Here is a 14,735-nt window from a genome sequence, read left to right as displayed (position 1 = left end):
GTGTTGGAAGTGACTTATACCCTGCAACTCTCCTGTCTTGTGGATTCTTTGAGCTGATTTATTCTTTATCCTTCTGTAGAAATCCTGGACTTTGGCTATCCTCAGAACTCTGAGACAGGGGCCCTGAAAACCTTCATCACTCAGCAAGGCATCAAGAGCCAGGTAAGGAAGGGGATTCGGCACATAGAGCAGGGATAGGACAGAGCAACCATCTTGGCATCAGTCTGTTTGAGGAAGTGTCACGGTCTATCTCTTGGGGGGGGGGGGGGGAGGATCCATCTAAACTACAGTTTGACCATGAGATCCAAGCTGCTCGTGATCCTGAGCATGGAATAAGGAAGCTGCATAGATGGAGGGGAGGACCTGAATAGTGTCTCTCTCCGCTTACAATATATTTGCTCAGGCTCTTATTTTTCCTCCCACAAGGGTGGGGTCTGAGCTGCCCCAACTCAAATTGCTCCTTCACTTGCACATGCTCAATAGGCAGTGCAATGAGATCAAACTAAATGAGGCTGGCAGGTGGGGATAAATGTGTATCTTGGTAACTCATGGACTTCGCCCTGTTAGATAACGTGTTCATGTCCCTCTGCTAGAGCAGGATGGCTCCATCTCCACCCCTAGTCTACTCTCCACTTCTCAGTGTCTCAAGCCCTTGGGTACTCACCTTCAGCCTAATAAGTCTGGCTGTTCATTGTCCTTACTCTTAGCTACAGAACTTTGTGCTCGACTGAGATGCTGCCTAGTTGAGTCTTTGTATTATGGTCACACCTAGGAAGCCCCAGGCGAAGTTAGGTCTCAACTGTTAGGCAGTGTACAGATACTAGGCAGCGTTTGGCCCAAAGACTTTAAGTCTAGGTAGCACTGATTTATCCTCTTTGCTCCTATCACTTGATAGACGATCCTTCATGTGCCCCAAAAGGCTGGCCAAATGTTAGAGGGAAGCTTAATCCCCATGAAGGGCAGTGTAACCCCTTGCTGTTAAGTGACTTTTGGATTGTCCAGCCTGAAGTGGAGCTCAGAATTGGGCATGTTTGAACTTTGTGCAGACCCTGCATATTTCCTGGGTGAGCTGAGTCCCTTCTGAGGCGGAAGGGCCAAGTGGGATGAAAGAATTCTGCCTCTAGTGCAGTTGCAGGTCATGTTGGACCCTGTGGAACTGCTGAACAGTCAGCTCGGGTTCCAAATGGCCCTTCCTCTAGCAGGTCAATGAAATACTCTGGCTATGTCTACCTTTTTTTTTTTTTTTTTGGAAACCCCCTTTTTTTTTTTTTTTTTTTGGAACATCCCTTCCACGTAAAATGAAGTTTACAGGGATGGTAAAAGTGCATCTGCTCTTCAGGGGGGAAAAAAAAATATCTAAGAGCAGACACATTCCTTGGGTGTGGCGCAGGTTTTTTCGGTATACCTCCGGTATCCCAGGAAACTCTGTAGTGTAGACATAGCCTCAATGTAGTTGAGGCAAAAACCATGCAATTCAGAGTGAAGGATGTCCCTTCTCTTCACTTGCTCCACCTAGGCAGCTTTGAAAGAAGGGAGGGGTCTGATGTCCTCAATCTGCATTAGCAACCAGTCTCAAACTTATTGATCTAGTCCATTTATTTTTGCTCAAACCCTCCAGTGTGTCATGGGGGAGCCTGCCTTGCTGTGGTTTTATGGCTTTTAGCTTCCTGGCTGCAGTCCCTTCACCTAAACTAACTTTCCCAGTCACTCCTTTATTTAAAAAAAAAAAAACCACCAACAGGAATCTAGCAACAGTGGCCTCCCCCTTGGCCGGCCCAGAGCCCTGCCCCCATTCCCTCTTGCACAAACTGCTGACTTGTACTCCAGCAGGAAGTAGCAAGGGCCAGATGTGACATTTCTGGAAAGGCTGCTCTTTCAGACTTCCTCCCTTCTGACCCTCACTGCTGATCACTTCAGCCTGCTGCAATCTGACCCGCACGGCAGTCTCTGCTCAAACTGGCTGAGTTGGCTCCAGTTCCTAGGAAGACTTAAAGCTAACATCTCCATCACTTCCTTCCTTAATATTTGAACTGTTTTTCATTCCTGTTTTTAGCAAATCTTCATGCTGTTGGGCAGTAAGTTGCCACATTCAGCTCCGACTCCATCACTATTAAGGATGTGCAAAGTTAATCAGTTAACATCACCCTTCATAGGTGATGCTTACTGGTTCCAATTAACTGAATGGGCTGGAGCAGCTCCATGCCCTGTACAGGCAAGGAGCTGCTCCAGCTCTGCAGGGCCCACTGTGGCTGGATTAGAGCAGCACCTGTCCATGACGGGCTCCCCTCAAATTGGTTAACTGCTTAAACACTGCATATGGTATACAGGCAGTCCCTGGGTTACGTACAAGATAGGGACTGTAGGTTTGTTCTTAAGTTGAATCTGTATGTAAGTCGGAACTGGCATCCAGATTCAGCCGCTGCTGAAACTGACCGCCAGTTCTGACTTGCATACAGATTCAACTTAAGAACCCCAAGCGTCCCCAAGTCAGCTGCTGCTGAAACTGATCAGCGGTTGATTCCAGGAAGCCTGGGGCAGAGCAACTCTGCCTCGGGCTTCCTGTAGTCAGCGCTGGTCAGTTTCAGCAGCGGCTGACTTGGGGACGCCTGGGGCAGAGCAGCTGGGGTGCTGCCGGGTTGGTCCAGTAGTGCCCAGAGCGGTGCTGCAGGACCAACCGGCAGCGCCCCAGCTGCTCTGCCCCAGGGTCCACAACAAAAGCCTGGTCTGTGGGGGGGGGGGGAGGGGGGCACACTAGCTGCGCCTCCCCCCCCCCCCCCAGCAGACCAGGGACACGGGGAGCAAAGCTGCAACGGCAGTGGGGTGCCGCGCCTCTGAGGCTTTGCTCTGGCAAAGCCTCAGAGGCGCGGGAACCCGCTGCGGCTTCGCTCCCGGTGCCCCTGGTCTGCTGGAGACGGTCTCCAGCAGACCAGGGGCACCGGGAGCAGCTTTTCTCGCCCTGGAGGTCGAGGTGGCGGATCGCTGCCTGCGAGCTCCGGGGCGCGAGAGCCCCGTTCGTAAGTGCAGATCCGATATAAGTCGGATCCGCGTAAGTCGGAGACTGCCTGTAGTCTACATCTGGCATTGTAGAGGTTCTTGGATGGTATTGCTGGAGTCCTGCCGTATTGCTGGGGGATTTCATTCCTACCATTGTGCACTCTTCATCCTGAATGAAACCAAGGAAACTTTTTTGCTTGGATGCAGAAATTTGTGTTCCAAGGACTGCAACATGTAAACACTGAGACTAAACCTGCAAAAGCATCATGTATACAGGGCAAGGCTGAGCAGTTTGCTTTCCCTGTTTGTGACAGACGTTTTAGGCCTCTAATCTATCTGTAGTGTGGAAAAGGCTACCTTCAGTTCCAAATAGCCTGGCTTAGGTTTGAACTCTGGCTCCTTTAACACATTGAACCCCCCCCCTTACCTCATCTAGTGTCCAAAAATGCATATTGCCACCTTGCAAGAGCTGGTAGCAAGTGGATGTGAATGTATCCCAGAAATGGTAGGTATGAGCAGCTGTTGCTTAACAGCTTCCCTCAACAGCTCCCTGGGGATTCTGGAAAGGATCTCCAGAGTGACACAACTCCATGACAGGCATCAGTGTGCTGGGTGGCTTTGCTTCCAGTCTCTTGTGTACCAACACAAGGGGTATTCTGTTTTCTTTGGAGATCTGGCGTTACAACACAGCATGGTATAAATTGAATTGATCTGCCTTGGCAGAAGTTTGCACTACAGCTTGGCTCATCCTCTCTTTCATGAGAAACTAAACTCCGTTTTTAGAATCTTTTTTTCCTAGTGTCTTTGCTTCTGGGCAGAAAAAGGGGGGCCAGTTTGCCATCTCTTTAGCCTCTGTTATAAATAGGAACTTCTAGGAAAAGAGCATCTGTCTCCTCCCCTCTCCCGGTAAATCCAAAAAGTGTCTTAACTTCCTACTGCAAGTCCCATCAGCCTCTCCCTCACTTCTCACTTATTAGCAAGTTCTGGACATTGTGCACCTATAGGAATTCTAGAGCTACAAAATGTCTGGCAATCCCCACTCTGATTTGGAAGCCTCTCTGCATTCCAGAGCCCAGGGTGCAGGCTGATTAGCACTCCACATGCGCCCACAGAGGATGGCATGCTGGGCCTATCTCTGTAGCAGCATGTTCAAAACAGAATCCTGCCACACCATGATATTCAGAGGATGTAGTGACTAGAGTAGCTGTGGTGCTGCCTTGGTGCCCAATATCTTTGGATAAGGCAGCTGTCCACCTCACAGGGTTTAACCACCTCTCCAGCTCTATTCATTGGAGGCAGTTGGGCTCTAACCTCATTTGGCTGCTGGACAAAAACAGCCACCAAGTGGCTTGGGCAGTTAGAATCCCATCAAAGGAACATTCTTTCATTTGAGCGGTGGGTTGAGCCATACACCCAGTGGCTTCCCCATGTGACAGTATCCTGCGCTATGGCTCTGATTATGTGATCAACCATGATTTGGATCTGAGAACATGTTCCACTGACTTGTGCCTTACAGAAATTGACACAGCAGATGCCTTCACAAACTGGAGCCCCGCAGATTTGTCTGCTGAAGCCTCCCCATTCTTGTCCCAGGCCTAAAATTGAAGTAGTTGCTTGGCAAAAATAGTCACAGGATTTAAGGATGCACATATGAGAAGGTGGACAGTAGGGTCCGGGTGAGATCATGGGATACCCAGCAAGGTATTCAGCAAAGTGCTTAGGGACAGTGCTCTGAAGATCTTGTTTTGTTCAACAGGAAGGTAATAGTCTAATGGCAACATGAGCACAACCAGAGATCTGTAACCTAATTAACAAGGAGCTTTGCATAAAACCAAACTTCTTGCTGTCTCTGTTGTTAGCTTACAATACTGAAGTCAACGAATGGTCCTGCAGCACCTTTAGAGGCTAACAAATGTAGATGGTACCATGAACTCTTGTGGGCACAGCCCAGTTCACAAAAGCTCATGGTACCATCTACATTTTTTGTTAGTCTCTAAAGTGCTGCAGGACCATTCTTTGAGGGTTTTTTCCAGTTACAGATGAATATGGCTACCCTTCAGGCTTAATACTGAGGTCACATACTGCCCCCTTGAGGCTACAGGGACATGAGGCAGATGTTGCCCTAAACATAGTAATTTTCCTGGAAGGACTAGGTGTCTCCCCCTAGATGTAGAGTACCTTCCTGCTTTCCCTCTGTGGTTGTGCTGAGGCTTGGCAGGCACCCGTGACTTACACTGGGGAAGTGCAGAGCCTAGACCTAGTGCCAATGGGTGTCTTGCTATGCAAGGCCTGGTTTCTCCACTCTGCCTGTCCTGCTGAGCAGACTGCAGGCTCCTGCCTTGCCCCTGTTCAGTGGTGCCTTGACAGGTCCATGTCTGAAAATAGTCCCTCCAGTTCACCATAGCCTGAGCTTACAGGATAGCCTTCATCTTGTGTGCTTACTAGCTGCCCAGGTAGTGACAAGCTAACCTACTTCATTCTCCTCCTGAGGTAGCCCTGAACCTAACCTGCCTCTCTCCTTTTTCCTCCCCTTTCCTGCTACTGACCTGCTTGCCTGTTAACTCTGTGTGTGCAACACTTGCTGCTATACATCTGCTTCCTCTCACTCTGCGTCTGACTGGACCTGCCTGTAGCACCAGGTAGGCAAATGTAGCAAATCCTTAATGCTCTTAGTGGTGCAGCTGAGTTAATGGGATTAAATGAAAGAGCAGCAGCTGTTACTGACTTCATGTATAGGTAACATGACATGGAATGGCTGTCCCCAACTTGCTTATGCTTGGGTGCCTCTTGCGAACCATTGAAAACAGGGCTGATCCTGACCTGACATGTCTAAAACACAGAACCATGTCAAACTCCTGTCTTGTTACCTTAACCTGGTGGCATTATTCTTGCAACCAGCCATCATGGTTCAGTAAAACCTGAACTGCATTCTTGGTCTGTCTATGTTCCACCTAACCTGATGGAAAGGGGTCTGTCCTTGCTTCCTTACAACGGCAGAGATTAGCAGCAAATGTGTGAATCAGAGCAAGGAAACCCTTATGGGCCCTGCATACTATCTTGGCTATTGATACCCCATGGGGTATCATGACAGCACCCCAGATGAAGGCAAGAGATGCGTTCTCATGACTGCTTATGTCTTATATATTCAGCTGTTTATAAAACTACTATGCTGAATTCAGTCTTGTGCATAATCTCGGGTTTCCAAAAAAAATCTTCCTTCAGACTAAAGAAGAACAATCTCAGATCACCAGCCAGGTGACTGGTCAGATTGGTTGGAGACGTGAAGGGATCAAGTACCGTCGGAATGAGCTTTTCCTGGATGTGCTGGAGAGTGTGAATCTGTTAATGTCACCACAGGGTAAGTGGAAGGGCAGCAGGTTCTTGTCCCAGTGGATGGGTGTGGAATCCAGTCTCCCCAGAGGGCAGGAGCTGGGGATTCTGTGGGCAGCAGTCTACCCTCCCAGTGCTGATTCAGTGTGCTTTTCTCCACCCAGGCCAGGTTCTGAGTGCCCACGTCTCTGGCAGGGTGGTGATGAAGAGCTATCTGAGTGGAATGCCAGAGTGCAAGTTTGGCATGAATGACAAGATCGTCATTGAAAAACAGGGCAAAGGGACTGCGGATGAAACAGGGAAAAGGTAAGTGTTCGGGCAGGACTCCTTAGGCCCCAGGGACTTGGCAGGCTCTGTCTACTACATCAAAACTGGTGTGAGATCTTTCTTATATGGTGTCTGAGATCTAGATGACTAGTTCTTTCCATATATTGCATTGACAGTTTAGAGGTTTAAAAAGGACAAGCTGTCCTGAAGGCGGCAGCATAGAGAATCTTGCTGTCTTGGGAATGATCTAGTTCCAGGTCTGAGGTGAGCAAGAAGACAATCTGCTGCGAGTTGCACAGAAGCTTTGGTTGTGTTCTACACCTGGCACTGACATCAGAATGAGTAGCTGCCATCTGTTAGGTCCAGTCATGCCTGTGCCAGATTGGCTGCGGAGGGACCCAACTACTCCTGTGGCTGACTTCTCACTCAGACATGCTAGTGTGAAGTCAGATCTGTGGGAGGCTTTGATTCCTTCCTACAGTTGTCACCTGTAGGGATCCCTTGTGGAGATGTTTCCTCCAGAGAATCCTCAAGCAGCCCGTTCTGGCCATATAGAATGGAGGAGGGAGCACAAGCTCCTCTTCATGATTGCATTGCAGCCAGATCACTGACCTTCTGGCTCTGAGAATGACCAGTTAGACTAACATGCAGTGATCACTTGATGTTAAAACGGTCTCAGGGCGGGGTCAAGCAAAGGCAGATGATGTGGGAGCTGGAAGCTCCTCACCCTCCTGCCCTGGTGAACCTTGTGGCACCAAGGACTAAGTCAGTTCTGTTGCTCTCGTGCTGTATAGATAGGCTTGTGCTCCTCAGTCTCTCTGCTTGAGACAAGAATGCTGAATCGGACCGGGAGTGCGGACACCAAGCCACTCTGTCCTCCCACTAACCACTGGTTACCTTTTTTCTCTTGTTTTCTGCTGACCCCAGTGAATTGGGAAGGTAGATAATCTGCTTTTGCTGTGTGCACACACTCTGCTCCCCATCCCTGTCTCTTGCTTGGCGTGACTGTGCATGTGACTCAGACCTCAGACACTTCCCCAATGGCTCCTGTGGCTGAGCTGCTACCTGCTTCTCCTTCAGAACAAGCCAAGAAGTAGCCCTTCACTGACCCCTTTAATCACCTCTGTCCAGGAGTTACATTGGAGGTGACCAAGCAAAGCCCCATCTGGCCCTAGGTGAGGGACTACTGCTCTCAGCACTAGCAGCCATCTCTTTATTAGCACTTCTGAGCAATAGAGGAGCTTAAGCGGGGAGATGTGGTGGGAGTCTTCAGAGCAGGCTTGCCAACTGTAAAGCTGCCCCTCCAAGCAGGGGAACTCCCCATTGCAACAGTCAAACTGAGCCATCTCTGGCTGTGGCAGCAGGAACAGTGAATTCTGGTCCTGAAGTGCCCTATGGTGGGAACTGTTTTCCAGGCTCCAGTATATGCAGGTTTAAGGCACAATGGTTCCAGCTTTGCCAAACTTTAGTCTAGCCAGTCTCCCAAGTCCCAGTCTCTCCCTCATTCTCCTCAGGATTTTCCTGGTTTGGCTAGTCCAGCAGTGAAGACTTTCCATAGGTACATGGGAGGTCACCAGGACCTCCTATGGGAGCGTCTCTCTACCATACACAGAAGAAGGGCCTTGAGCTTCTTATAAGAGGAAGCAGTTGGCAATCCCCACTGAAGAGGCCAATGTCAAGGCTGCATTACAAAGACTGTGTATAGGGGAGCAGTGACCAATCAAACTGGAATCTGTCCTTGTAGCCGCCATCAATTAGCTACTTCAGGATACAGATGAATCATAAATGAGGAGCAAACTGCTTCCCAGTCTGCTTGTACTTATACAACTCTCCCACTGACCATGGAGGCCCCTCAGCTGCCAGACTCCTGCACTCTGGGTTCCCTTCCCTGTCACCTTTGACTCTTCCTCTCATGTCTGCCCTTAGAGCTTTTGAGATTGCCAAGTGCCCCTTATATCCTCAGAAGCTATAATGAGGATTTTCAGAGCGTTGGGACCTAGTTGCTCATTCCAGGAGCAGCATCTGTCTGGCTTCTACAGGTGCAGTGCTAGAAACTCAATTCCTGAGCTTAAGACCCATGGCAGGGAAGCATTGATCCAGCCAGCACAAGTTGGGCATGTGAAGGACAACGAGGAGGGGTTAGGTGCATAGAAACAGGCCCAATGACTCAAACTTCACAAGCTGGAGATTTGAGAAGAGATACCAAGTTCAGAGTGGAATAGCATTTTCCTGCACATAACACTTGCCTTCCCCTCAGGCTTCACTGCTGGGGGACCCATTTGGGTGGGGCTGGCTGAGTTTCCCATTGCCCAGTGAAGCAATGTTGACAGGATGGACTCCAGCATTGGACCCTAGGGCATACTCCACCTAGGCCTCGGTTCACATTTCTCACTTAGTGTCCTGAAGGTCTGTGGTGACTTGAGTTTTTTTTTTTCCACTGAGACCAGGAAAGTGTCTGAGCTGGCAGGCCTGTGTCACCTGAATCTCTTCTCCCTCCCCTTGCTCCCTCACTTCCTTGGTACACCCGTGATGGCGAAGTGCTCACGTAGACTACTCACTGCAAAACGCAGCCTGCGCAGAACTCACGTGCCCCACACCGTTCTAGGGGACTGCCAATTGCCCTTTAACTCTGTCTTGTTCTATAGTGGCAAACAATCGATCGCCATCGACGACTGCACTTTCCACCAGTGTGTGCGGCTCAGCAAGTTCGACTCTGAGAGGAGCATCAGCTTCATCCCTCCTGATGGGGAGTTTGAGCTAATGAGGTATGGCCACTGGGAAAGCAGAGCATTGGCCTCCCTCACGGCTATAAGCCTCCCTCTATGTTGTAGGCTTCCAGCAGCTCTCAAGTTCCTTGAACACTAGTAGCTGGCCCATTTTGATCCCTCCCTCCCCTTCAGTGGGCTTGGGTATAGATCCAACAAACTGAGCCTTGGGAGGATATTGTTCAGCTCCCTGTTTTACAGATGGCGCAGAAGTCAAGGGCTGAAGCCCAGGGTCATCTGAGCCAACTCCACAGCAGTGCAAACAGATCACTGATCTGCAGGGTGCAGCCCTGTTTCCTAGCACGTGAAGCTTGGTTTGTGACTGGCTTGAGCCAGGAACAGATTGCAGCAATCCAGATTCCTAGTCCTCTACTTGACCCATCAGCCAGCCTTCCTCATACTGCTTGTGGAGTGGCTCACTTGAGTGCTCTTGATAAATTGTGGTGCCATCCAGCAGTCTGAGTTTACCCTAGTGCATGGTTGCTCTCCTATCTTGGGGAGAGCAGCTGCCATTGGCAGTTGTATGGGAGTCTGCCCTTTTGTAGGGCTTATTGACCTGCTGTTCCTATCCCTGCAGATACCGAACCACCAAGGACATCATCCTGCCCTTCCGTGTCATCCCCCTGGTGCGAGAGGTGGGCCGCACTAAGCTAGAAGTGAAAGTGGTGATCAAATCTAACTTCAAACCCTCCCTGCTGGCTCAGAAGATAGAGGTAAGACGCAGCCCTGTCTGGTTTTGTACCTTGCAGAGAGGGGGCTTGGCTGGGACCCTCCGTGCTCTGGTAGGTGAAGTCTTAACTCCCAGAAAGGCTCAATGTTGGTCCTCCTTATTGCTGCTGAGCTGAGCGCAATGAGCCTGAAAAGCTGCACCTCCCATGTGGGGATGGTTCTCTGGGATCTGGGCTCACGCTGTGCTTTTCTGGGCATCTCTCCAGCTGCTGTGCGCTGAGATTCCAGGCATGGCTAAAGCTTGTACTCCTCTCACCTGACCAGTGGGCTGAGCTGCACCATTGCTCGCTGCCCTCATAGGTGACCAGCCCAGGTACAGATGTGCAGCAGCAGAGCCTGCTGTTCCCAGAGGCAGGGCCAGACTGAGGCATGGGTGAGCCGGGCAGCTGCCTGGGGTGCCAACCAGTGGGGCGCTTACAGCTGCCATCAGGCACCATGCCCCCAGCACTGCGCCCACAACACCAGCCAGCAGCGCCCTGCATAGCCCGGAGCATGCGCACCAGCAGCGGTGGCTGGGCCGGGCTGGGCAGCACGTGTGCCATGCTCCCCGAGGGCGGGCCCCGACCGGTGCACCAGCAGCTGTGGCTGGGCCTGCGCATGTGCCATGTGCTCGGGGGCAGCGCCGCGCGCCTGAGCCCGGGGCACCAAAGGGCTCGGGCCGGCCCTGGCCAGAGGGAGCATAATACTGCAGTGCAGTACTGACCACCTCATCCAGGCTTTCATGGCATACCTAATGTAAACCTGTTGGGCTCGATGCAAACTTGTATGCATGAGGAGGACAACTCTGCAGTGGGGTTTACAAGCAGCCCTCAGGAAGGGTAACACCTGCTGGACAGCCCCCCAGCTCTCCAATGCTTCCTGATTCAGATCTGAATTAAAGGGAAAAGGCTGCTCTTCACATGGGTCTTGTAGCACCAGCTAACAGTTGTGGCTACAGGGGAGTTAAAACTCTCCCTGCCCTAGGGTAGGGCCGGGCAAAATACAGCCCAGGGGCCAGATCCGGCTCACCAAGCGGCCGGATCCATCATGCCAGAATCCTCAGGCACTGCAGTCCCTATGTTTTGCTGCTCTGCCGGGAGTAGGAGAACTTTGGTCTCCTAGCCACAGCCAAATGGTCAGCTCCTATTGGCCAGAAACAACCAGCCAATAAAAACTGACTTCAGCCATTCTCTCAGCTCCTATTGGCTGGATGTTTCCAGCCAATCAGAGCTGAGAAACCAGGATTGGGGAAGTAAGGCAAACCTCTTCCCTTCCTCCCTCCCTACCCCACACCTGGAGTTGAGTACTGTGGAGGGAACAGCTGGTATGTTCAAGTAGTCTGGGGCTGCAGCAGGCAGGGGAGCCCAATCTGCCATGGGGTTTCTGCAGGTCAGGAGATGCTTAGGTAAGCACTTCCAGCCAGAGCCTGCCTCTGGCACCCCTGCCCCTCTTGCACCCCAACTCCCTTCCCCAGGTCATCATCCAAGCCCTCTGCACTCCCCTCCCCCAGATCACAACCCCCTCCTTCACCCAAACAGTCTCCTGCACCCCAGTCCCTTACCCCATGTGCTCTTCTGTACCCAGCTTCCATCCTAGACCCTGCACCTGCTCCACAGAAAAGTGCTGCCCTTGACCACTTTCCAAAATCTTGGAGTGCCCCCACTCCCCCCACCACCATCACCAAAAAATTACTCACCCCTACCCTAGGGTTTCTTTCTCCTGGGTAGGGTCTTGTGCTCTAATTCCTAGAGCACTGTCTAGTGTTTCAGCAATTGCAGCTCGGTTGTGAGTCTGGGGCCCTAGTCAGGAGATACAGGACAAGCTGCCTAGTCATGGTTAAGCTGCCTAGAGATACTTCACCTTAACCCCAAGCACAGTTCTTCCTGCCCCTGCTCACTGACTGTCTTTCAGGTTCGAATCCCAACTCCCCTCAACACCAGTGGAGTGCAGGTCATTTGTATGAAAGGGAAGGCGAAGTACAAGGCCAGTGAGAATGCCATCGTGTGGAAGTAAGTGAGCAGGGCAGCTTGGGCACTGCCTGCATGGGGGGTAGCCACACTTCTGTGCCAATCAAGAGTGTCTCAGCATCTCTGCTGGGTGCTTGGAGCTTGCAGCACCCTGTGTGCTGTAGGCCAGACCTCTTTCCATGAGAAGAGGTGGAATCTCCAGCAGGTTTCTGACCTGTCTGGCCTTTTCTCTCACTAGAATTAAGCGTATGGCTGGAATGAAGGAATCTCAGATTAGCGCAGAGATTGAACTGCTGCCCACCAATGACAAGAAGAAATGGGCTCGGCCGCCAATCTCCATGAACTTTGAGGTAGGATGACTGCACCCTTCCTCAGACAGACCTAGCCTTAGGCACACTTGGCAGCTGCCACTTGTCCTGCTGGGAGAAACCTCTCTATCTTGGAAGCTGTGTAGCTCAGGCTGGGAGGAGGCCTCTGCTGCTAATTGCAGCAACATGTTCCCTATGTAGTTGTGATGCATCCACAAGGCACTTCCTCCACACGTGCCTTTCCTGTTCCTTTCTCAGGTACCCTCTGGTTTTTACCACACCTAGTTTGTGGGAGAACTGGGCCTAGAACTAGGTCTGTGCCAGGCTCACAATATTGCATCCCATGATTAGGTGTCGGCAGTGTTCCCAAATGCTATGCTTATACTCATTCCATTGGCTGTTCCTTCTCCCAACAGGTCCCGTTTGCACCCTCTGGGCTGAAGGTGCGTTACCTGAAAGTCTTTGAGCCAAAGCTGAACTACAGTGACCATGATGTGATCAAATGGGTGAGGTACATCGGCAGGAGCGGTATCTACGAGACCCGGTGCTAGCCCCAAGAGGCTGGCGGGTTCCGTCTCTTCCTCAGCCGCCCTCCCAGTCTCCTTGGTCTTCAAGTACACAAAGAGAGCATCTGTCTGGCCCCCTCTGCACACGGATTGGAAGTTAGACCCTGTGGCTCACTTCAGGAACGAACTCTCTCCTGTCTATGATTTCCATTACTACCAGATTGGCAGCTGAAGTTGAGAACCTGACCATGCACAGGGGGAGCCTAGCTAGCCTCCTGCTTCCTGTCCCAGGGTGGGGAGGGACTAGTCTAACCACCATCCTCCTGGGATGGTTCTAGGGAACATCCACCATTAAACTCTTCTGTTGGTGTCTCACTACTTCCATCATATCCTAGTATTTTTGAAGTTCTTGTGCATCTGTACTTGTAGAGTAGCCCTGAAAACCATAGACTGGACAAATCAGAGTTGACGCTAACCTGGCTCCTGTACTAGCTATTGCTGTTGTGGTAGATGTTGCTGTGCGGTCTGAGGTGCCTAGTCCAGTGAGCTTACCACCTTCTCCTCTCCCCCCCTTTTTTCCCTCCTTGCAAAGTCTTCAGTATTGTCCTGTCATGGGAAGGTTTTATGACCAAAAAGGATGAGGGTTTAAGACTCTTGCTGGTGTGTGTGGGTGGCACAGCATTTCAAAGCCCCTACTAGGTCCTTGCAGCACTTACCCCACCTAATGCTGGTTTGAGCAGTTTGCCCTCCAGTGGATTGGAAACTCCTCTTCCATCCCAGCAGGTGTGGACACAGATCATCCTTGTGCTACCCAGGATGTGAACTACAGGATCTCTCTGTGGCAATCTGAAACAGGGTGGGCTGGTAAGAGCCCCAACCCTGCCTAACCGTCTTTTTCCCACTCTTCTATCAAATGCTTCTGGGTCTATAGAAATGCTGCTGCAACCCACAATCCTCTGCTTCTAATAGTGTGGTCTCCATTTTGTACACTTTGTGATTTGTCCAGTTCTAACCCTAATAAAGTACATAGAACAGAGGAGGCTGAGAGAGCTGCTGTTGCGGGGGCCCTGAAGGAGCTGAGCTGGGGGACAGGCCATGGCCTGTACATGCTGCCTTATTGCTGGACATATCTGCACTCCTGTTAACCTAATAGCTTGCAAGTTGGCTGGGTTGGGGTAGGTAAAGGCGGCGGCGGGGGGGGGGGGGGGAACCGAACAGCTCTTGCTTGGCAGCACCACTCCTCTGGCTTCCCTTTGGGTTCTAACAGAGCTCTCCTAATGCAGCCCTCTGCAGCTGGGAGGGGCAGAGGATGGGTTTGCAGCTGCAGTAGCCAGTAACCCTGCTACCTTAGGTAGACCTCTGCCTTCTGAAGTGACTTTCTAGGGCAGCCTGTGGCAACACTGTGCTCCAGTAATAAATGGGCAGAACTCCCAAGTCTTTAGGGGGTCATGGATGGAGCTTTAGTGGCAACTTTCAGGCTGGGACCTTTCACTGGTTCTGGCAGCTACTCACACTTGAGGCCCACATAGCCTGGTCTTATCCCAGAAGGGCCCTGGATTCTGCAGCAGCTTCACCTGGACTTAAGAGGCCTAGCTTAGTGACCCGGGTGGCCAGTACTGCAGTCCTGTGCTCATTACTTAGCTGTGAAGCGCAGACTTTGTGGGAAAGTAAAGATCCTTTCCTAGGGGTCGTGGCCCTGCACAGGGCCCAGGAGGCAGAACCAAGCCTGTGTTCTGGCAGGGAGTGATTGACCCTGCCAGTCTCTGCAAGGCTTGAGCGATGTAGCAGGGGAACCAGCAGTCTGGGACTCAGGGGCGGTTGCATTGGCTAAGGTTGGTTTTTCTGCACTGAGATGACTGGGGAAGCGGATTCCCTTGTGCTCCCAGGTAA

At 51.3% G+C, this 14,735-nt stretch overlaps 1 protein-coding gene across 2 annotated transcripts in view; it reads left to right on the top strand.

Annotated features, from left to right (window-relative positions):
* AP2M1 (adaptor related protein complex 2 subunit mu 1) overlaps window positions 1-13,881 on the top strand; it is a 42,043-nt gene extending 28,162 nt beyond the window's left edge. For both annotated transcript variants that reach the window (XM_075938119.1, XM_006138455.3), the window contains 8 exons: window positions 80-162; window positions 6,217-6,352; window positions 6,489-6,630; window positions 9,237-9,356; window positions 9,934-10,069; window positions 11,976-12,073; window positions 12,270-12,381; window positions 12,756-13,881. In XM_075938119.1, coding sequence (XP_075794234.1) covers window positions 80-162; window positions 6,217-6,352; window positions 6,489-6,630; window positions 9,237-9,356; window positions 9,934-10,069; window positions 11,976-12,073; window positions 12,270-12,381; window positions 12,756-12,890 — 962 coding nt within the window. In that variant the 3' untranslated portion in view covers window positions 12,891-13,881. The remainder of the gene's footprint in view (window positions 1-79; window positions 163-6,216; window positions 6,353-6,488; window positions 6,631-9,236; window positions 9,357-9,933; window positions 10,070-11,975; window positions 12,074-12,269; window positions 12,382-12,755) is intronic.
* Window positions 13,882-14,735: the final 854 nt, after the last annotated feature.

This window comes from Pelodiscus sinensis, chromosome 10 (genome assembly GCF_049634645.1).
Source record: "Pelodiscus sinensis isolate JC-2024 chromosome 10, ASM4963464v1, whole genome shotgun sequence".
Taxonomy (NCBI): domain Eukaryota; kingdom Metazoa; phylum Chordata; order Testudines; family Trionychidae; genus Pelodiscus; species Pelodiscus sinensis.
This window is presented reverse-complemented; position numbering and strand designations above follow the sequence as displayed.